At 37.6% G+C, this 23975-nt stretch overlaps 1 protein-coding gene across 18 annotated transcripts in view; it reads right to left on the bottom strand.

Annotated features, from left to right (window-relative positions):
* The window catches only part of LOC120780291 (FERM domain-containing protein 8), a 285052-nt gene that overhangs the window by 79285 nt on the left and 181792 nt on the right, over window positions 1-23975 (bottom strand). For all 18 annotated transcript variants that reach the window (XM_040112573.1, XM_040112557.1, XM_040112574.1 and 15 more), the window contains one exon: window positions 19278-19376. In XM_040112573.1, the coding sequence (XP_039968507.1) occupies window positions 19278-19376 (99 nt within the window). The remainder of the gene's footprint in view (window positions 1-19277; window positions 19377-23975) is intronic.

The following is a 23975-nucleotide window of genomic DNA, read 5'->3' as shown; positions in this document are numbered from 1 at the left end:
GTAAAACCGGCGCATCCTAATGCTACAGTGCAATTCACCACAGCTGATGACACTCCAGCACAACTCAACACATCTGTACGCCAACCCACTCAACAAAAAGGATGGGCAACGGGAAAGCAGATTTATTCGTCACACACTATCCGCATAGCAACATTCATCTACAAGACAGTGACATATACACTGCGCCGCGTTAACACCTCTACGCCGATATATAATTCACCGACCCTGAGTGCGTTAATTCGAGTCGTTAGTAATCCGCTACATCAAGATCGACACATCGTTGGCCACCGGGCTGCATCGAATCAACACCATTTTTAATTACGTCATCTGGACACCGTCTTGCATTTATTTATAGTACATTTGTCTTATTCTTTACAAATTTTGTGGTAAAAATTACCTGATCTATTAAAACCATTTTAAATATAGATGCCACTTGCATTTTGTTTTTAATAAAGTGATAGTCAGTGAATTATTGGAAAAAGTAAGTAGTGGGTATACACTTGTGGAAACAATTAAACATGGTCCTTCGAGCCTTATCGACAGGCACCTCGGATAATTAATAAAAAAATAAAAATAAAAAATAAATAAAAAAAAATGAAATACATATATGTACATATAAACAGTGCTAAGGAGCATAAATGTGCATACACAAATTGTGGTGACAAAACTTAAAAAAAGTGCAGTAAAACAGTGCGGGAAACAAACCAAGCAAATGCTAAATAACATAATAAATACACACATAAGACAAAAGAAAAAATTCCGGCAACAAAAAAATCTGCAGTGAATTGCCGAAATACATATAGTATATTATACACAATACAAAATTAAACAAAAACAAAGTGCAGTGGAATAAAAAACAAAAAAAAGACATAAATTTACAAAAACCAAATATACAAAAGTTTACAACACAAAAACAATAAAACAAACATAAAATCAAGCGGGCGCGAAATCAAACAATAAACTAAAACACAAATAAGGCGCAAAATTCTAAAGCACCTTAAAACTAAACGAGAACAAATATTCGGGCGCGAAAAATCTAAAACAACATTAAATATAAAACTACAAGCCAGCTCATAGCCAGCTAACAAATTCAGGAGTGGAGGAACGAAAAGGAATTGGAGCAAATCGCGCAGGCCTGTAAACACTACATACTTACAGCACATAAAACGCCAACAAAGTGAGCGTATTTATTTCTTTTAAATCTATTTAATGCACATATGTATGTATGGATGCAAAACATATGCGAATATAAAATCCGTATTTAAAAATCCGTTTTAATAGCAAAAAAAAACGGTTGCCAAACTGTCCCAGTTTTGAGTTTTTTTGGGAAAACCCGAAAACAGTGTGGTATAACTTATATGTACGAGTATCAATATATATTAATAAATAATATTACTTTTTATTGCCTAGGTACTAGCTTACCTTCGTGTATTCACACACTTACTTATTAACAAACAAAAAGCATTCAAGTATCATCTTGTAATTTTTTCCGGCATACCTCTTATGTTTAATAAAACATTAAGCAAGATTGCATAAATGAAGTAAGCAACGGCACAAACATAAATAAAAATTGTAACATAAAAAAGAAATGTGGTGTCGTGGGACACCAGGAAGGAACGAAGTTCTTTCGGATAATGTAGAATCGATACAATGTGCAAAAAAAATTAATTTTATGTAGGTTGTCCTGATTTTTCTCTCAAATTTCGCTGATTAGTTTTTATTTAAGTACAGATAAGTATTAAGAAAAGTCTACTGTCGTCCTACTGCCGTCGGCAAATATAGGAAATATTCAAGTTAGCGGGAACGACAACTGTCGGCCTGCAGTCGTGTAGTCGGGCAGCCCGCTAAAAACAGGTTGTTAAATTCATTTCAGAAAGTGACAGTTTATTTAGATACTGCACTAGATTTGCCTCTTCACCGATTCATGAAAACTCTGAATCGATATTAGAAATCAAAAATCAAAATCTTAAAAATTTTTGGACTCGCCTCCAAGCGGCTCATGACGCCATTCTAGATTCTGACGATTCAGATACACACAATTTCAAATCCTCGGGTTACGCAATATACGAAAACTGCTTAGACCAATATGAAGAAACGAAAGCTATGATCTCCGATCAATTAAAACTAATAAAAGCAATTGCACCTACTCCCCACAGTAGAGTAGAGCTGCCACAAATGCAACAATATCAAGAGGCAAGTTCAGACATCCACCTCGAGGTGCCCGCATGTGACACAGAAACATTTTATGGAGGTTATGAAGAATGGCCGTCCTTCCGGGACATGTTTACAGCCGTTTACATCAACCATCCGCAACTATCAAAAGCACACAAATTGTATCACCTCAGATACAATACCAAAGGTCAGGCAGGCATAATAGTAAAACAGTTCGCTCTTAATGACGACAATTTCAATTTGGCTTGGGAAGCTCTAAAAGCGAGATATGAAAATGAAAGAATACTGGTCGATAAACAAGTAACGACACTAATGAACTTGCCAAAAGTTAAGAAAGGAACAAGTGTAGAATTCATCAAACTAGAATCCACTGTTTCAAATTGCTTGTCGATTCTATCGACACTAAATATTCCCACAGACAGCTGGGACCCAATTCTAGTAAACATTTGCACCACCGCATTACCAGAAAAATCGTTACTTCTATGGGAGCAATCGCTCTCATCACGAAAAAAGTGCCCAACGTGGCAACAAGTTAGAAGCAAAAACAAATCAAACATAATTTTTAACAAAACACAATCGTTCACATCCGAACCAAGAAAACATACGTCATGCGAACTATGCACGAGAGGGCATAAGCTTAGAACTTGCGAGAAGTTTAAAAAATTAAAAAGTAACGAAAGGAACAACTTTGTCAGATCAAAAAGACTCTGTACAAACTGCTTGTCCCATACACACAATCTTAATAATTGCGAAAGCAAATTTAACTGCTTATATTGTCACAAACGACACAATTCAATGCTTCATTACAGCAGATATTCCATCTCACCCCAAAGAAGCGCTTATTCACGAAGAGCAACTGGTTTAATTGCAAAAGCAAATCCCGAAACCCAACATTCAAAAAATTGCCAAGAGACACCATGTTGCTCAAAGGCACAAAAAGCTCAAACGCTGCACAGCCAAAAACAAAGTGGACTAGTTACAGAACTAGTTACCACCACACCAACTCAAGTTGAGAAAAAAACAAATAAATGCCTTAATTCACAATTAAATAAATTTCAAGTGATATGGAAACTTCCCCAAATATCAAACAAAACTAAAGAAGATAATAATGGCCGGTACGTCGTACGACAGCTACTAGAGCCACAATTTTGCATTACCCCACATAAAGGTAGAAAAAGCCAGGTCAGATTACCTCTGACAACCTCTTATGAAAACACAAAAATATGTTCGTAACCTTTCGACCCCGCAGGATGGCTTTCGTCAATAATGAAAACAAAAACCATTTCTAAACAAATCCTAGGGCGGTGGCGGGCTACTAATGGTCAAATTCGTGCATACGCACTTAAATATTATTAATATTTATAATATAATAAAATTATCTACATCTACATAAGCGCTCCTCACATTGGTGATTAATGGGAATCAGCTATACAAAGCATTAATTAATTATGAAAATTTGTCTATGATTTGAAGCCGTTCTCCATTCACGGCCATTCTCTCGCAAGATCCCTTCAATTTCATAATCCTAAATCTTGGGCTAAGGAGTACCCATTCTGGCCAAATCTGAGCCAGGCGTGGAGTTACTATCCTTTATAAGCCGATAACATAGAAAAGGCAAATAATAAACAACCGGTATACCATACCGATGAAATAAGAAATTTAAATAACCGCTAAAAAATTAATACAAGCAAACAACCTTTTTGCTATAATAATACAATAAGTCGTCAAAACATGCAAAAGCAATTACTACAATTACAATTTTTTATTAATACCATTTCATACATATTACATGTCTCAGATTATGTATATAAAACTAGGCAAAATATTCGCCTAGGGGGCCCAGGATGTTTAAATGAGTTAAGCATCCACCCCCTCTACCCAGTAAAACCGGCGCATCCTAATGCTACAGTGCAATTCACCACAGCTGATGACACTCCAGCACAACTCAACACATCTGTACGCCAACCCACTCAACAAAAAGGATGGGCAACGGGAAAGCAGATTCATTCGTCACACACTATCCGCATAGCAACATTCATCTACAAGACAGTGGCATATACACTGCGCCGCGTTAACACCTCTACGCCGATATATAATTCACCGACCCCGAGTGCGTTAATTCGAGTCGTTAGTAATCCGCTACATCAAGATCGACACATCGTTGGCCACCGGGCTGCATCGAATCAACACCATCTTTCATTGCGTCATCTGGACACCGTCTCGCATTTATTTATAGTACATTTGTCTTATTCTTTACAAATTTTGTGGTAAAAATTACCTGATCTATTAAAACCATTTTAAATATAAATGCCACTTGCATTTTGTTTTTAATAAAGTGATATTAAGTCAGTGAGTTATTGGAAAAAGTAAGTAGTGGGTGTACACTTGTGGAAACAATTAAACACTCTGTTTTAAAAATTATTGAACCTCTGCAACTGTACGGAAATAACCTCTCACGTAAAAATGAAATAATATCATTTATTTTTTTAATAGGTGAAATGTACACAACAATAATAATTAATTCACTTCCATTTTCTAATTTAACATGTGTAGCACACATATCGCCAATGGATGTTTGAGAGACATGAATTTCTGTAGCATTTTGGACTGATAGATCCATGTTTAATGTAGTAATATGTGAAGTATTGTTATTTTTATAAATGGAAACTCCAGCGCCCCTAACATCTTGTCATTTAAATCTAGCTACACAATGAAAATTCGGTAGGTCAACTGATTCGTCTGCAGGAAGCCATGTTTCAGTCAATAATAAAAAGTTACTATTTGGACAAATAATATCTTGTAAATCATTAGCATGTTTTCTAAGGCTTTGTAATTTAATGTATGTATAGATAATTTATTACTGGTGTTGATAAAATCAGTGATCAGTCCTTGCAAGGTTGTAAGTCTATTTAAAGATAGTCTTTCAAATTCTTGCTGTAAACTTGAAGCCATGATAAAATCTTAAATCATCGGAGTTTACTGTTACATACAAATAATCCTTCAGGACTTGTTACTCGTGTTAAAGCTACGTAAAGTAATGGAATACTATGTTTTCTACTATACTGATAGACCACCTCATCTTATGTGTCCCCTTGAGACTCATGAATAGTCATAGCACATCCTGATATCACTGGAAAATGATTTCTTTTTCCTACAATTTATTTTACGAGAAAACTCGATTCACGAGTAGAATCGGAATCGAGTTTACGATCCCTACTGGCATCCATCGCGTGCACATATAATAACCTCAGCACAATAACCACCACAAAAAAATGATTTTTTTTCCATGTAATTTATATGGAAAATAGAAAATTTGAAACAGGCAGCTCTTAATATTAATATTAAGAGATCATATTTTGAGTGACTTTTTTCACACTTTTCGAAAGTTTTTAGCCTGTTTTTCAGTTGAAAAAAAAGGTTGCCTCAGAATGACACACCCTAATATATATATATATATGTATATTTTACGCGGCTTACAAAAATCTATGTCGATATGTATGCAAGCTCTTACATAAACATACATATTTACACTGGCTTGTTGGAGAAGCTGTTACAGCGGCAAGGGAAGCAGTGGCAGTTGGCGATCGTTCGTTTGTGTTTTCGGCACAGCTCGGATTTTCTACCAACAACACAACGTTGTGACGCTTTGTCGTCGCGTCAGTTCTTTAACACATTGACTCTTCGACAAAACGTGAGCTTCAGCCATTGGTTGCAAGTGACAACGGAGATTTCGCATCAAGCAATAAGTGTACACATTTACATACAAAGTTTTGTGTAGACAAATTTACAAATATTATAAGTATGGTCTGTCATATTTGCTTACAAGCACACATAATTACATTTATAGTATGTACGTGAATATGCGCGACCTCTTGGTCTTTTAATATGTCATCAAACATACAGTGGACCAATAAAGTTTACATACTCCTAGTTCTATTAAATAACGGCACGTTTATTTGTTTTAAAATGAATAAATTTAGTAGTTTTTTTCTATCCATTTCAAGATATGAGATAAGTACTAGATATAAGGTGTTAAACTAATAATAGAGTAAAGTCAGCCGGATGTTCGACAATTCTGATATTGGAGGCCAGGTTTTCGGTCAAATTTATCTATTTTAGGCACAAAGATACATTGTTATAAATAAAACACACTCTCTTATTTTCGTTGAGATAGCTGACATATCGGCCGATATATACAGTACAAAGTCATCCGAAATTTCGAAAATCTTTATATTAAGTAGGTATATTTGGGGCCAAGGGAAGTACTGGTCCGATTCAACCCATTTTTGACATACAGACATACTGTTATAACGGAAAGATTATCTCATATACATACATATATACATAAGTATGCCACACATTAACCGACATTTTTAATTAAAACCGGGTCTAATTATTCGGTACTTAGGGTATTGAACAGTTTCGGTTGGATTTGAGCAAATTTTGTGCATGAAGTGGCACACTTAAAGGGAATCAATACTGCAAAATTTTCTTTCTCAAAATTTGCCAATTCGTATTCGAATATTGGTGATCATATAACATTTAATAATATGTACAATATTAATAAGCTTAATAATAATATAATAATGTTATGTTTACATGTTAAATATATCTATTGTATATTAAAAAAAAAATCACAGATTTTTAATTATCGCAGCATATTTCTCTCTATCTCTCGCCACATCTGTAAAGTTGCCAACGTTCTGGATTCCTGTCCATTGTCGAATGTTTCGAAGCCACGAAAGTTGTTTACGGCCAATACCCCGTTTTCCTTGGTTAATTATTTGAAGGAGCTCATATTTAGACTGCCTCATAATATGTCCTAGGTAGGCTGCTTTTCTTTGTTTTATAGTCTTTAACAACTCTCTATTGCGGTTCATTCTTCTCAAAACTTCACGGTTTGTAACTCTATTTGTCCATGGGATTTTTAGGATTCTTCTAATAAGCCATTGCTCGAAGGACTCTAGCTTGATCATATATGTGATTTTTAGAGTCCACGTTTCCATCGCATGGAGAAGCATTGACCAAACATAGCATTTTAACAAACGTATTTTGGTTGTGATGTTGAGGTCAGGGCTACATAATATGTTTTATTATTTGAGAAAAGTAGTTCGCGCAAATTCGATTCGGCATTTTATTTCTTAAATTAATAACATCTTGATTTGTGTACTGAAAAATGAAAGAATCACATGGAAGTGTGATAAAGATGTGTGTGAGTAAGAATATTAAAAGAATGCTCTGTACTAAATTTTTTCGAAATTAGTTATACGCGTCCAGAGATATGGTTTTCCAACAAAAAGTAGGCGGTGCCACACCCCTTGTCCATTTTTCGGATCATTTTCACGTCGGATCTCTTAAAGCTCTCTCATACCATCTCGGAGGTAAAATTTAATGTATCTGTCGAGTTTAGCTATGGATTCAACGCTCTTTTAGTAGTTTTTAACAATATCGTTATATGGGGAGTGAGCGAGGTTATCCTCTGATTTCATCCGTTTTCACACTGTCAGTAGAAGTTCTTATAAGATATGTACTCTGCAAATTTCTTGTAGCTTAAGTGTTCTAGGAGATATGTATGTACATTAAACTTGTTAGAGGGCGAGGCCACGCCCTTTTTTAAATAAAATTTCTCCCACAGGTGCCCCTTACTACTGCGATTCGTTTTACCAAATTACGGCTTTATACCTAAATTTTGTGCTTAGTTATGGCACTTTATACGTTTTCGGTTAATGGCGCTTAGTGGGCGTGACAGTGATCCGATTACCCTATCTACGAAGTCTAACATTTTTTTGTACTAAGGAACTCACATACCAAGTTTCATCAAGATATCTCATTTTTACTCATGTTACAGCTTGAACGGACGCACGGACGGACGGACGGACACACGTCATCCTGATCATTTATATATAGATACATATATAACCCTTTATCTATCTCGATTAGTTTTAGGCGATACGTACAAGCGTTTGGTGAACAAAACCATAATACTCTGTAGCAACTGGTTGCAAGTGTATAAAAAAAATGAAAAATGGAACGAATTGGTATTTGGTTGGTATAATATTAATAACTTTTTTGATATTCTAGTAATTATCGAAACTTGTTAATGAGATCAAAACAAGTCAAAGATCTCAGAATCTCAAAACATATCTACACATATTTGTACATTACGTATCCATACAATTGCCTTAATAAGAAAGACTTCTGAATGCAAAATATATTCATTCCTCGGTTGGTCAAGAATATTCCCTGGTTGACAAGGTTAACAAAGCTGTAATTTTACAGATTCATTTCTGCAAAAACCTATTCAATGTTAATATTTCCCGGGTGAAATTTTGCACCTTCTAAATCTGTTATGGTCTCTGGGCAATAGCCATTAACGGTTACTTAAAATTTGATGGCATAATTTATCAGGCTTCAAAGGTCATGTGCAAAGCGGAAGATCAAAAATAAGCAAAGATCCTGTTACTCTTGATAAAGAGATTGTAGGAGCATGATAATATTACTGGTCACAGTTTGGTAGCGCTATACTCCTACAGAAAGGGGCTGATAGATCAAGAAAACTGCAGGAATATCAAGAGCATGGCACCAGGGCATTTTTGTGCACTTGTCTTACATTGGCAAGCTAAGCTCACAACAATTCGGGGCCTCACGGTATAAGATCCTTGTATAGGTATCATCAGTGAGGTCAAAGATTCTGCTGACATTCGCGTCAAGTGAAACCATGTTAAAAGTTAACTACTTCCTATGGACTTCGTGACAGAACTCCACCTGGTATCGCAAAGGACCAACACTGGAACCCTTTGGAAAAATAACTAACACACTCACTGACTTATTATATTCAGCATAAAGTTTCACTACAGTACTGAAAATCATTGTATTGTCACCTAAAATGCAAAATAACGAACAAAATTTTCGGAAATACATATACAGGAGAAAGAATGAAACTCGTTATGAAATGGAACAGGAGTTAAACAAAATTTAAATATTGGTAAAATCTTGGTTATATCTGATAACAGAACCTTAAAAAAATTAAATAGTGGTGGTCCTAATCAATGAAACACTCAATTTCAAATTTTTTGAATATAATGCATTATGTTGCATTTTAGGTGAAGATATGTACTATATATCAGCAGGGAAATTCCCTGATCGATTGAATACATTTGCGGTATTAAACTTATGTTACCTTAATTTCTAAAGGATATGTATATTGCATATTGACCGATAAAGTTGAAGTTCGTAATTTTTGCACGTACACCATTTTTGATAAATCTAACTTCGTTAACGCCATAGGTTCTGAAATTATATACTTTGAAGGGAAATAATCAATATTAATTTAAAATTGTCATACATCAGAATTAGACGTTTTTTACTCAGTGACATATGGATTCAACTCGTCTCATCATTTTAATTATTTATATATATCAATGAAGTTTACATAGTTCTATTAATTTAAGACACGTTTATTTGTTTTAAAATAAATATACTATTTGTGCTTTTTTATATATATTTCAAAGGATGTATATTGAACTTTAAACATTTTAACTAAATAATTTACGTCGAAGGGTGCTACCAGTAATACCATGTTCAGACCGAAAATTTAAAAGATTAGATTATATTTAAGCATTTCATAACCCAACAGTGTTCTCACTGCCGTTAGAAAGATCAAAAAATAGCTGTTATTGTCATTCAAGAATTCACATCGCTTAATATTTATCAAAAGAAAAGATTGTCATATAGTATTTTGAAATAAAAAGACGGCTTTTTTTAATATTTTCCATATAATAGAAACAATGGATGCATTTTTTCATTTGTTAAGTCGTTGAAATTAGATTCATTGCTTTAAAAAAAATTTGTTTGGTTTACATTTTTTTGCCTTTGTAGTGTCTAAATCAGCTGTGACAATGTAACAGATTTCCAGTGCTGACAAGTAGATTGCGCAAAATCAGAGTCGCACAGAGAGATTTAGCGTGGATCAGTTTCAAATCATTTCAATGAAGTGATTTGGAATTGTCATTTTTGTATGGCGAAATCTTGATAAATTTTTAAGATTAGTGGGATAATCCATTCAACAGCCGAATTCGTGTGATTAAGTGTCGGTCTGAACATGGTATAAGAGGACCATTCCACCCATCAAAATTCAGTTGTTCGAATGTTTTGTTTGCTGCGATTCAGTGCTTCAATCGCTCTCTTGTGCGACATTCGTTCCACACGAGCAATTGGAACCATTGCCATATGTTTGGAATTTGACCGCTTTCGGCCAAGCGAAGCAACTGCTTCGCTCTCTCAAGTCTTACTTGTTGCAGCTTCGGTGTGAGATCATGGGCCGTTTGGAACTTGTAAGGCTTGACTTTGTGCTCATTTTTCAATGTGCGTCGGATGCTGAGGTCGAAAATTTTCAGTTCTTTAGCCATTTGATTGGCACTTCGTCGTGGATTTCGCTCAAGTCGCTTCTTCACTTTCCGAACCATCTCAGGTGACGTTGCAGTCTTTTGATGACCAACTCCATGGCGTTTTGCGGTGCTACCAGTATCATTGTATCGAGTGACGGTGCGATAAACAAAAACTTTATTCACAGTAAGGTGTTTGACCTCACGAACAATTGCTGGCTGTGATTTTCCAGGTAAATATAAAGCAATCACACCATTGCGTTTGAATTCCATCTCCATTTTGCGTTCACTTTTGGCAAAACGCTTTTGTACACTTGTGGACAATACTGCGGACTGTCATTCAGCAAATTTATAAACAGCTAATTTCAGTGCGACAGCTGCGCGAACGGTCTGAAGATGGTTACACTTCGAGTGCTGGACCCTGTAAGAAGACGACAAAAAGTTATAAATCGCATGAGTCCGGCAACGTCGTTTGCTCTCACGTGTCTCCTCGTTCGGGGCAACGTTGTTTGTGAAGTCCTTAGGTTTATGATAAAATTTAAACATGTCTACTCTACTCTTCACTATTAGTCGAAGAGTGAACATACGAATTGGGCGTAATTTTAAGTATTGTGTTTTAATTGAAAAAGTGATGCATAAAGTAGCTTACACGTTATCCGTGAATTCATATTCATCGAATATGAATATATTTTCTCTCAGTAAAAAATAGCCTAGAAGGTTGGTCATGTGTAAAAATGAGGAAAGTTCTCTGACCACCAATCACTTTTGAGTGGCCAGAAAATATTCTTTTACATATGGCTCAAGCAGCTCGCGAGTTCCGGACTTAGCTAAAGTATCCTATGGGTAGCCAAAAAACATCCATTTGAAGTTGAAGGTGAACATCCCCTCCCTAGGGTTGTATGTTGTATTTGAGACCCGCCGTTACAAAAAAACCCTACCAAAGAAAGGGAAACAACAGTCTCGAATAAGTGACTCCCTTTTGATGACGACCCCTGCATACGTGTTAAGAGTTATGATTTGCGAGCATACACCTGGAATGTTCGGTCCCTTGACTGGAAACTTGCTTCTGCCCAGCGGGTTAATGCGGAGCGAGTTAAGGCTGACTTCCCCGCCGTAGGCGATTAGGTCCTTGTGGAATTCAATACAGTCCCGATATAAAGAAGGGCACATTCTGTGTGAGATTCTTGGTGAAAGAAAGACTCCGGAGGAGTCAAGTTCTGGCATTCACCCCAGGGGTTAAGATCAAGCTACAATCCACATCAAAGCGAAGTTCAACATTTCGCCGATTTGCACCCACGCCTCGACGAAAGAGAAAGACGGTGTGACCAAGTTTGCCTTCCATGAGCGCTAGATTCCAGCATAAATAAATTCATCAAGCTGCCTTGCTATCTCCGAATCGAAAAGCCACCAAACAGGTCGATCATATTGTGATAGACAAAAGTCACGTCTTCTGTGTTTCCGACGTTCATATGCTCTGAGATATTAACATTGACTCGGAAAAATTATTTTGTTGCAGTCAAGATACGCATCAGCTTTTGTACAGCAAAAAAACGCACAACGTTCGACGTCGAAAAGCTGCAATTGCAACTGATAGACAAACGATTTTGGCTCTCTGAGATCACTCATCGACAACTCGGTATAAGGGAACTGTGGGATGGCATTTCAAGCTTACGTACAGCTGCAACCGAAACCATTGGTTTTCGGACAATGTAAAAGAACAGATCGTACGATGAGGAGTGCAGTGTCGCAGCGGAAATAAAGCAGGTTACCTACCTCGCAAAGTTACGATCGACCACAACACGTGCGGGATGGGATAGACACCGAGAGTTGAAGAGGGAAACAAGACGAATTTGCAGACAGAAAAAGAAAGAGGCCGAAACACGTGAGTATGAAGAGCTTGGCAAGATGACCGACAGGGGAATTTTAAGACCGGAGTATTCCTTGTAGCACCTTGTCAACTACAACGCCGGTGAAGAACTGATAAGGAGAAAGCATCAGCTTCTTTGTAGAATATGGTCGGACGAAACCATGCTCGACGATTGTAATCTAAGTGCAGAATAACCCTCCTCAACATCGCTTATAAGGTTCCATCGAGCGTACTATTTCAAAGATTTAAGCTCACTGTAAAAACCGATTAAACATTATCAGTGTGGCTTCAGGCCTGTAAAATCAACAACTAACCAGATATTCCCTATGCGCCAAATCTTGCCAAAAACTCGCAAAAGAGGATCGACACACACCATATCTTCGTCAATTTTAATGCGAAAAGGGGCTGCCTTTATTCCGCTATATCTGAATTTGCAATCTCCGCAAAACTAGTACTGCTTTATAAACTGACGTAAAGCAACACCAAAAGCTCCATCAGGATCGATAAAAAATTTTTCAAGCAGTTCGATACCAAACGAGGTTTCACACAAGGCGATTCCCTATTGTGCGACTTTTCAATCTACTTTTAGAGAAAATAATTCGAGCTGCAGAACTTATTCGAACAGGTTTAATCTTCTATAAGAGTGTACAACTGCTGTCGTATGCCGATGACGTTGATATCATTGGCCTCAATTGCCGTGCCGTTGGTTCTTCTTTCTCCAGACTGGACACAAATTTAGCAAAGCAAATGGGTCTGGTAATGAACGAGGGCAAGACGAAATATATCCTGTCGTCACACAAACAATCGTCGCACCCGCGACTTGGTTCCCACGTGTTTGTTGACAGTTATAATTTCCCAATTACAGCTAACTGTGTCCACTTGGAACCAGTATCAACATCAACAACAATGTCAGCCTCGAATTCCAAAGCAGAATAATTATTGCCAACAGGTGCTACTTTCTGACTGAGTAGGCAAAGTAAAGTGCCCTCTAAATGAACCAAACTCTACAAGTCACTCATTATTCCTGTCCTGCTATATGGTGCAGAGGCACGGATTATGACAACAATTGATGAGTTGACGTTACGAATTTTCAAAAGAACGGCACATTGCAAAAAACAAACAAAAGACTGGTGCGATGTTGTTAACTCGGCTTTAACCGCGTAAGCGGTTCCACTCTAACATTGTTGCTGTTAATACTGGTTCCAAGATCGACAAATTTATCTATGACTTGGATGTCATGACGCGAGTACGACGGCTGTTTCTTTAAAGACAGGAGATATTCCGTCGTGTTCTCGTTCTCCCCCTTGCTTCGCTTCCTTATCCATTCTCGAGAAAGCAGAACCAACAGCGCTCTTGTGGAGGCCAATGATATCATCATCTTCGCGTACGTCAGCAGCTGCACACTCTTATAGAAGATGGTACCCTTTTTATTTAGTTTTATAGCTCGAATTATTTTCTCCAAAAAAATTCTGGTATTGCTCAACGTCAGTTACCACAGACGTGTTAATTTTTTCGGTGATACCAACTTCAGCCATAGCAGCATAGAGCTGCCTGTGTGGTATGTCTCGATCCTCTTTTCACGAGTCTTTCCAAGATTTGGCTTTTGGTGAATATCTATTCAGCTGTTGGAGATGGATTCAATTTTTCACTCAAAAAGCTCAATAGAACCTTTTTTGCGATGTTGAGGAGGCTTATTCTGCACTTAGATTACAATCGTCGAGCATGGTTTCATCCGACCGTATTCTACAAAGAAGCTGATGCATGCTCCTTATCAGTTTTTCGCCGCCATGATTGAATAGCTCGGCTGACAAACCATTGGCCCCGCCGCTTTGTTGTTCTTTAAACTGGTTGTTGCCATTCGAACTTCTTCATTGTCGGGCAATGGAACATCTGCGCCATCGTCAATGTTTGTGAAATCGGGTTCGACATCTCCTGGTGTTATGCTTCCACTGCCGTTCCGCAGGCTGGATAAGTTTCCATTCATAATTCTAGTATGCTCTGGACATCGGTTACTGGATCACCTCTGGGGGTTCTACAAGAATATGCTCCAGCCTTGAGACCTTCCATTAGTCGCCGCATTTTTCGTATAATTTTCTTTTTCTGTCTGCAAATGCGTCTCGCTCCCTCTTCAGCTCTCGGTATGTATCCCATTCCGCACGTATTCTGGTCGATCTTAACATTGCGATGTAAGCAGTCTGTTTTCTCTCCGCTGCGACACGGCACTTCTCATCGTACCAACAGTTATTTTGCATGGTCCGAAAGCCAATGGTTTCATTTGGAGATGAACATAAGGAGGTTAAAATGCCGTCCCACAGTTTCCTTAAACTTAGTTGCTGATAAGTGCTCTCAGAAAGCACGAGTGCAAGTCGAGTAGAAAATCGTTCGTCTGTCTGTTGTGATTGCAGCTTTCGACGTCGAGCCTTCTTAGTGTTTGTTGACTTGCGTTTTTTGTTGTACAGGGAGGGTGAGTATCTTGGCTGCAAGAAGATAGTGGTCCGAGTCGATGTTAGGATCTCGGAGCGTAAGCACGTCTAAAACACTGGAGACGTAAATCAGCGATAGTTAATAGTTAAGGCCAGTACTCGGCGACGGCGTCTCTATTCCACCACGAATCCCTCACCAAATTTGCCCTCCTTTTTATGGAAACTGTGGTAAGTAATGTAAAATTGGGTTATATGGGAAGAGGGTGTGGATGTAGTTCGGTTCAGTTCGTTTTCGCATTAGAAAATAAGAATGTCAAGGTAACATTATGTACCAAATTTGATCGATAGCAGTCGAGTAGGTCTTGCGATATGGCTTCTCTCCGAAATGTGGGCGATTCCCCATGCCAAATTTTAGTGTTACATCTTAGTCAAGTCCTTGGTTATGACACTTTAAAAAATTGTCATTTAATGGATTTTCGTGGGCGTGGCATCTTCACATTTTTACCAGGGACACGTGTACCAAGCTTCATTGAGATATTTAAATTTTTACCGAAGTTATCGCTCGCACAGACCGAAAGATAGACAATCGCTCTAATTTCAAAGTGTCTCATCATCCCGATTATTTATATATATAAATATACAGGGTTTGTGCGGAAAGCAATAAGACTGAGTCGATTTAAAAAAATTCACTGAACCTATAGTTACAATTCTTTAAAGACTTCTGCGTCGATGCAGCGCTGTCAGCGCGATTTCAAAGCATTGAAGGCGTCATGGAATGCATTATTCTTTGCAATATCATGGAAAGCCGAGGTGCATTCGTCGTATTTCTCATACAGCTCATCATTCCATCGAATGCGATAATCGCCGTAGCCAACTACATAAATCCTTCGCACAACTTTTCTCTCCAAAACTCGTAACGTCGACTCATCAGTTGTTATCATCGTCCAAGCCTCTACACCATATAGCAGGATGGGAATTATGAGTGACTTTGTTGTTGGTGTTGATTCTGGTTCCAAAATAGGCGAAATTATCTACGACTTCGAATTTATGACTGTTAACAGTGACTTCATGCGGACTGGCCCCTCGGGGAGTATTGTGGTGGTTGTGCTTAAAACCCAAATGCGGGAAGAACTGACTTTGTCAGTTGAATGTCGAGTTGCATTGCAAGCGGGTGCCGACCCCAAAGCACGGCAGAGGTTTTAGATTATCAGGGCGCAGATCTACGCATTGATTTGATCCGCTGTGCTTATTAGCGCCGTGGGGTAAGGGGGTGGGGTCGTCAGCAGGTACCCACGTTGAACACACCGGACGTTGTCGACAGTGACGTGGGTGCCTAGTCGGGAGTGCGACGACCTTATGTTTGATGACAGGAGATATTTCATCTTGCCCTCGTTTAAAACCAGACACTAACGGCACGGGTGTTGAGGCCAATGCTATCAATATCATCGGCGTATGCCAGCAGCTTTACACTCTTATAGAAGATTGTACCCGTTCGACTAAGCTCTGCAGCTTGAATTATTTTCTTCAGCAGTAGATTGAAAAAGTCGTACGAAAGGGAATCGTCTTGTCTGATACCTCGTTTGGTATCGAACGATTCGGAGAAGCCTTTCCCGATCCAGATGGAGCTTTTGCTGGGATACCAAATTCAGACATCGCGGCATAAAAGCAGCTGCTTTTCGCTTTAAAATTGACGAAAAGGTGGTATGTGTCGATCCTTTTTTCCTCTCTCGGGTCTTTATCAAGATTTGGCGCATGGTGAATATCTGGTCTGCTGCTGAATTGCCAGGTCTAAAGCCACACTTATAAAGTCTAATCAGTTTGTTGACGGTGGGCTTTAATCTTTCGCACAATACGATTGATAGAACCTTATATGCATACTTAAATTCCAATCGTTGGGCATGCTTCCGTCCGACTATTAACCTGTGATTAAGTTATTAAAAAATTGGGGGTAATTTTCACATATATTCAAATTTTCTTAGCAACCTTCCACTCGCAACAATTTCTGGTCGTCAGTGAGCACTTTTGGGAAGATCTTCGCGCACACCTTGCGCATGTTCAAGAGCTTTGTCACAATGTCATGAACCACAGACTTTCCGGACAAAGCCTGTATATCTAACTGGATTATTGGAAATAAAACTATTACACTCTGAAGCAATATGTGTTAAAAATATATAACAACAGATGGTTTCAAGTGCTCAGATTACGAATTTATTCATGAAATTCTTGAATGTGTTCTTGTTTTTAAGATTTTTGCACATCTTATTCGCTTGCAGAATATTATTATACCCTGAACAGGTAAGTTTGTCACGAAGTTTGTAACACCCAGAAGGAAGCGTCGGAGACCCTATAAAGTATATGTATATATAAATGATCAGTATGTTGAGCTGAGTCGATTTAACCATGTCCGTCTATCTGTCTGTCCGTCTGTCCGTCTGTCTGTATATATGCGAACTAGTCCCTCAGTTTTTAAGATATCCTTTTGAAATTTTGCAAACGGCATTTTCTCTTCAAGAAACTGCTCATTTGTCGGAACCTGATATCGAACCACTATAACATATACATAGCTGCCATATAAACTGAACGATCGGAATCAAGTTCTTGTATGGAAAACTTTCACATTTGACAATGTATCTTCACCAAATTTGGTACAGATTATTTTCTAAGGCAACAATGTAATGTCCGAAAAAATTGGTCAGATCGGTTAACTATAGCACATAGCTACCATACAAACTGAACAATCGGAATCAAGTTCTTGTATGGAAAACTTTCACATTTGACAATGTATCTTCACCAAATTTGGTACAGACTATTTTCTAAGGCAACAATGTAATGTCCGAAAAAATTGGTCAGATCGGTTAACTATAGCACATAGCTACCATACAAACTGAACAATCGGAATCAAGTTCTTGTATGGAAAACTTTCACATTTGATAACGTTTCTTCACGAAATTTGTTATGAGTTATTGTTTGTAAAAATAATGTAATCTCCGAAAAAATTGTTCAGATCGGCTTACTATAGCATATAGCTGCTATACAAACTGAATGATCGGAATCAAGTTCTTGTATGGAAAACTTTTGCATTTGACAAAATATATTTACGAAATTTGGTATAAATTATTTTCTAAGGCACCAATGTAATATGTGAAGGTTATATTAGTTTCGGTGCAGCCGAAGTTGACGTTTTTTCTTGTTTTTATTATATTTGTAGAAAATTTCCGAAGGAAGTATGAGAAAGTTAAAAGACGAACTGTTTGTTGGTCCTCAAATATAACAATTCTTCAAAGATGCAGGTTTTATTAAAGCTGTGACTATTCCGGAGTGTGTAGTTTGGAAAAGTGTAGCGCTGTTTAGATGGTAAAAAATTTGCCTAGGTAACTATAAGGCACCAAGTTATGATGAAATTTTGAAAAATATGCTGACAAATCTGCAAACTCTAGAGCAAATATTACTATCAAGTTGGACTATCTCCGCAATCATTTCGTATAATTTAGAAAAATGCTGTGAGGCACATAGTGAGCACTTCAACATGGATCTAAAAGTAAGGTATTAAGGTTAATGGAATCGTCCATGATGTCAGTTACAGGTTTCCTTATTATTATCTTCGTTTACTTGAACCTTTTTTATTAGTCACCACTAAAGCGATATTATACATATATTTATATTTTATATCATGTTTTCTGAGTTTTGTAATGTAAAATGGAAACAAGAACTTAAAAATAAACGAGAACAAATCTTACAAGACCATTGAGAGCTTCATGATTTGTGAGCCCAAATATATTGGAAATAAGTAGATCTTATATCTAGGGCATGAATTGAAAATGTAAAGTTACACAAATATGAGTCAAGTAACTGTATTCGAATCTGCTGGGGGAGATATTTTTGCAGCTATTTCGCATACGCATACATATAGACATCCATCGCAAGATTAATCATTGTATCTACATAATTATATTTTTATTACATTAAATAACAGTCTATTGCTGACCACCAAGGCGACAAGTTTTTTATTTTCACTTCCTCTTTCAATTTAATTACACATTTCTCAATTAAATGATTGTTGTTTCGCTGAGCTAGCGCGGTCGGGAAAAACTCTTCCTGATCCTACAAAGACCATACATTTTTTTGTGTTTTTTAATTATTTAGCTCCACTTGCTGCGTCTTCGGCAAAACCTTAACGTTTTCGAGAATATATTTCTTTATCTGGTGATTTTCATATAGGTTTTAAGAAAGAGTAATATATTATTAGTTTATAACAGGCGTATATCATCTAAATGATTGTATTTATTTTGTAAACTGTATTTAAATTCACAACGTAGTCTGTGAAAACTTTCCACCGAATATTCATATAACCACAAACTCTTTCTTGACTGCCACGAGAAAATTAAAACAATTTTACATACTTACGCAATATATTGACTTAGAGTTACTCACCTGAATAAATATGCAAGTTTGGCAGTCAGGATCATTATTCACACTAGGTTTGGCAAAGTCCCATGATAAATCCTCATACCTTAGTCCAATTAGTAAAGTCTGTGAAATCATTCGAAAGTTTATTACACAATTATTATTCATATTTTTTCTGTTAAAGTGTTATGAAAATATAGAACACAAAATATGTTTAGTAAATATTATTTAAAAGTTATTACCCTTTTGAATTTTCTGCACAACAAAAAAACCCACGTTTACTTTCAATATAACTATTGTACATACATATATGGGCATATATAAATGTATATAGCCTTATTATTTACTAGTCTACATAGGTTTGAAGACAAACTGTTTTCAGAGTCAGTCCAAGATAATTATGAAAGCGCCCTAGGCAAATTACAAATTTTGCTACCCTTCTAAGCCCATTTTCTTTAACAGCAAAGTTTAAAAATTAAGAATTTGTCCGGGCCTTTTTATTAAAAAAAAGGCTTATTCGAAAAAATAACATAAATAATTAAAAGGATTGTAATTAGCAGTACAATAAAAAACCTTAATTATAAATATTTCAAAACTCTACCAACTACCGCCGCATCGTTTGCATCGACATATGTATCTCTTTCTATCCACCGCGAGTAACCAACATTTCCAATTTTTTTAAACGTTCAAAAATGTCTGCGTGTGTAAAGGTTTGCTGTTGATCAATATTAAATAAAAAATCAAAAATAAATCAAAGATATATGTATATAATATACTGACCGACATATTCGGCAGAGGTTTGTCAAGATTTTGAAAAAGTGACCGGCGGGGCCGCGGTTGAATGTATTTATAACTTTAATGTATATGTGTATTAGGGTGCTTCAAACAAAATTTTTGAATGCTTTTTTCTACTTTTACCCCCTCAAATGTTAGTGATTGACAAACAAAAAATCCTCCCTCAAACCAGGCGCTGTAGCTTAACTCTAAGGGGTCGCTATTTTTTGTTAGGTTCGCATACATTTAACATAGGAATTTTCTTTTTTTAATTCAAACTAAAATTTCACCATCTAATTTTCGTTTCTCAAAAATAACCATGACATATTCATAAAGTTGGCTTTTCTAACTTTAAAAATTCCCTCGACAAAATTATTATTCTCAGAAACTTTTTTTATTTTTATTGAAAAAATTCCAAATTTCAAATCACTATGTTTAATCGTCTAATTGAGATAATCAAACTTTGTCGCGGAAATTTTTAAAGTTTGAAAAGTGAACTTTCTGAACATATGATGGTTATTTTTCAGAAACGAAAATTATGTACATACATATGTAGTTGATGAAATTTGAGTTTGAATTAAAAAACGTAAATTCCTATGTTAAATGTATGGGAACCTAACAAAAAAATAGCGACCCCTTAAGAGTTAAGCTACAGCGCCTGGCTTGAGGGAGGATTTTTTGTTTGTCAATCGCTAACATTTGAGGGGGTAAAAGTTGAAAAAAAAAATTCGAAAATTTTTTTTTGAAGCACCCTAATGTATATCTCCTCAAACCACTAAAACTACAACAATTAAATTCACCCAACTCAAATATTATAAGAACTCCTACCGACAGTGTGAAAATGAGTGAAAGCGAATTATAACTCCGTTTACTCCCCACATAACCGTCACTTTGTAGTGAAATCACATATCTCGGGACGCGCCCTACCGATTTCGAATAAATTTAGTACCTGACATTTTTAAATTCCATTTGATTCTTTTAATTTTCTGTGTAAAAATCAAGACTTAATTAATATAACGTGATAAAACTTTACACTAATAATGCATTTAAAGTATAAAAAAAAAAATTGCTTCCTCTAGCGGGTATTGCGTTGAATACTTTCAGAGCTTGACGTTTTTAACCGTTCTAACGACATGACCTAGCCAGCGTAACCGCTGTCTCTTAATTCGCTAAACGATGTTCGCCGATATTCGCCGTTGCCAATGCCTAACGGACCATAAATCTTCCGCAGAACATTTCTATCAAAAATTCCATGCATCTGCACCACATAGCAGGACAGGAATAACGAGTGACATACAGAGTTTGGTCCTTCTTCTTCGAGAGAGGACTTTACTTCTCCCTGCCTACTCAGTTCGAAGTAGTACTTATTGGCAAGGGTTATTCTGCGTTGGACTTAGAGGCTTACATAGTTGTTGGTGGTAATACTGGTCTTCGACACAACTAGACCCATTTGCTTCGCTTGCTTATCAAGTCTGGAGAAATCAAAACTAACGACGCGGATGTTGAGGCCAATGATATGAATATCATCGGCGTACGCTATCAGCTATACACACTTATGGAAGATAGTACCTGTTCGAATAAGCTCTGCGCTTAAGTTATTTTCTCCACCCGTACATTGAAAAAGTTGAACGAAAGGGAGTCGTCTTGTCTGAAACCTCGTTTCGTCGTATCGAACGACTCGGAGAAGTCTTTCCCGATCCCGATGGAGCTTTTGGTATTACCCCACGTAAGATTAAACAGACGTATTAGTTTCGCGGGGATACCAAATTCAGACATCGCGCATAAAAGCAACTGCTTTTCGCTTTTGACGAAAGGTGGTATGTGTCGATCCTCTTTTCCTCTCTCGGGTCTTTTCCAAGATTTGGCTTATGGTAAATACTTGGTCGGTTGTTGATTTTTCAGGTCTAAAGCCACACTGATAAGGTCAAATTAGTTTGTTGACAGTGGGATTTAATCATTCGTACAATTTGCTCGATAGCACCTAATAAGCGATGTTGAGGAGGCTTATCGCACGTTGGTGGGCGCAGATTGCGGAGTCTCCCTTTCTGTGGAATTGACAGAGCACACTTAAGTTCCAATCGTCGGGCATTATTTCGTCCGACCATATTCTATAAACAAGCTAATGCATGTTCTTTATCATTTCTTCTCCTTTTTGTTCTTCAGGCGGGTAATTGTCATTCGAACTTCTTCATGGTCGACCAGAGGAACGTCTGCTCCATCATCATCGATTGGGGAATCGGGTTTGCCATCTCCTAGTGTTATGCTTTCACTGCAGGCTGAAGAAGTCTTCCCTCCATAATTTTAGTGTGCTCTGGGCATCAGTCACTAGATCGCCTCAGGGGGTTCTACAAGAGTATGTTCTCGGTTTTTTGTAGAATTTTTTGGAACCACCCCAGGTCGGAGAGCTTGTCAAGCTCTTTATACTCAAGCATTACGGTCGCCAAATTTCGCTGCAAATACGTCTCTCTTCCCTCTTATGCTATTGATATCTATCCCATCCTGCACGTGTTGCGGTCGATCGTAACGTTGCGAGGTAGGCAGTCGGTTTTCTCTCCACTGCAACATGGCACTCCTCATCGTATTAGCTGTTCTTTTTCACAAAAGAGTGATCCCAGTCAATGTACGGACCGCTGAGCGTCCGCACGTCTAAACAAGAGGAGCCGCGTCTATCACAACATGATCGATCTGGTTGGTGGATTTTTAACCCGGAGATAGAAGTAGCTTAATGAATTTTCTTATGCTGGAATCTAGTACTACAGATAACCATATTTCGAGCACCGACGAAGTCGATCAGCCTCAACCCATTTGGGGATGTTTTACCATGTAGGCTGAATTTACCGTCCATTGTGCCAAAGATACTTTGTTTGCCCACTCCGGCATTAAAAGCGATAATCATGATTTGGACATCATGGCGGGGGCAGCTCTAATAGTTGCGCTTCAAGCGCTCATAGAAGACATTTTTGGTTGTATCGTCTATCTCTTCTGTTGGGGAGTGGCGCAAATCAGCGATACGTTGAAGAACTTCACTTTGATGCAGATTATGGCTAGACGTTCATCCACGGTTTTTTTAGCATGTGGCATGATAATAGATAAAATCGGATCGATACCATTCCAACTAACATATACTAGATATGATGATTTTTGCTTTTCTAACAGACCTTATACTGAATATTTCGGTCAGTGTATGAGTTAAAGTATTTATATATTTCACTGGCTTTGATTCCTGCAAGTTGTAAAATTATTAAATGTTCGGTTGCTCCGAGGACGGAGTCATGTCCAGAAGTTCACGTAAGTGAGGAAAGTTCTCTGATCGCCATTCACTTGGAAGTGGCCACAAACGATTCTTTTACATAAGTTTCACGTAGCTCACTATTTCCGGCCTTTCATCAAGTATACTCTGGGTAGCCTAAGAAAATTCGTTTGAATTCGAGCCAATCTGAGAAGGCGAAATATCCCCTCCGCAGGGTTGTGCACTGGGTTTTGGACCCGAAAAAAGCAACTAGACTCGGATGAGAGACCTCCTTTTGATGACGACCATGGCAACCAAATTAACAATTACAATTTGAAAGCATTCACCTGGAATCTTTGGTTCCTTAATTGGGAAGTTGCCGCTGTCCAGCCGGTTGATGTCCTCTTTAGAGTGAAGGCTGATATCACCGCCGAACAAGAAATGCGATAGACGAGACAAGGACTGAGACGAGTAGGTCCTTATAGAATTTACTACAGGGGCCATATAAAAGAGAGCAAATCCGGTGTGTGATTCGTGGTGTGAGAGGAACTCCGTCACCGAGTACTGTCATTCACCCCGTCTAGCCACAATCCGCCCATGCCCCGACGAAAGAGAAGGATGATGTGACCATAGATGCCTTCTATGAGTGCTTGGAGCGCACCTATGAGAGCTGCCCTGCCACGATATCAAACTCGTGCTTGGCGACTTTAACGCCAGAGTGG

Source organism: Bactrocera tryoni, unplaced genomic scaffold (genome assembly GCF_016617805.1).
Source record: "Bactrocera tryoni isolate S06 unplaced genomic scaffold, CSIRO_BtryS06_freeze2 scaffold_25, whole genome shotgun sequence".
Taxonomy (NCBI): Eukaryota; Metazoa; Arthropoda; class Insecta; order Diptera; family Tephritidae; genus Bactrocera; species Bactrocera tryoni.
This window is presented reverse-complemented; position numbering and strand designations above follow the sequence as displayed.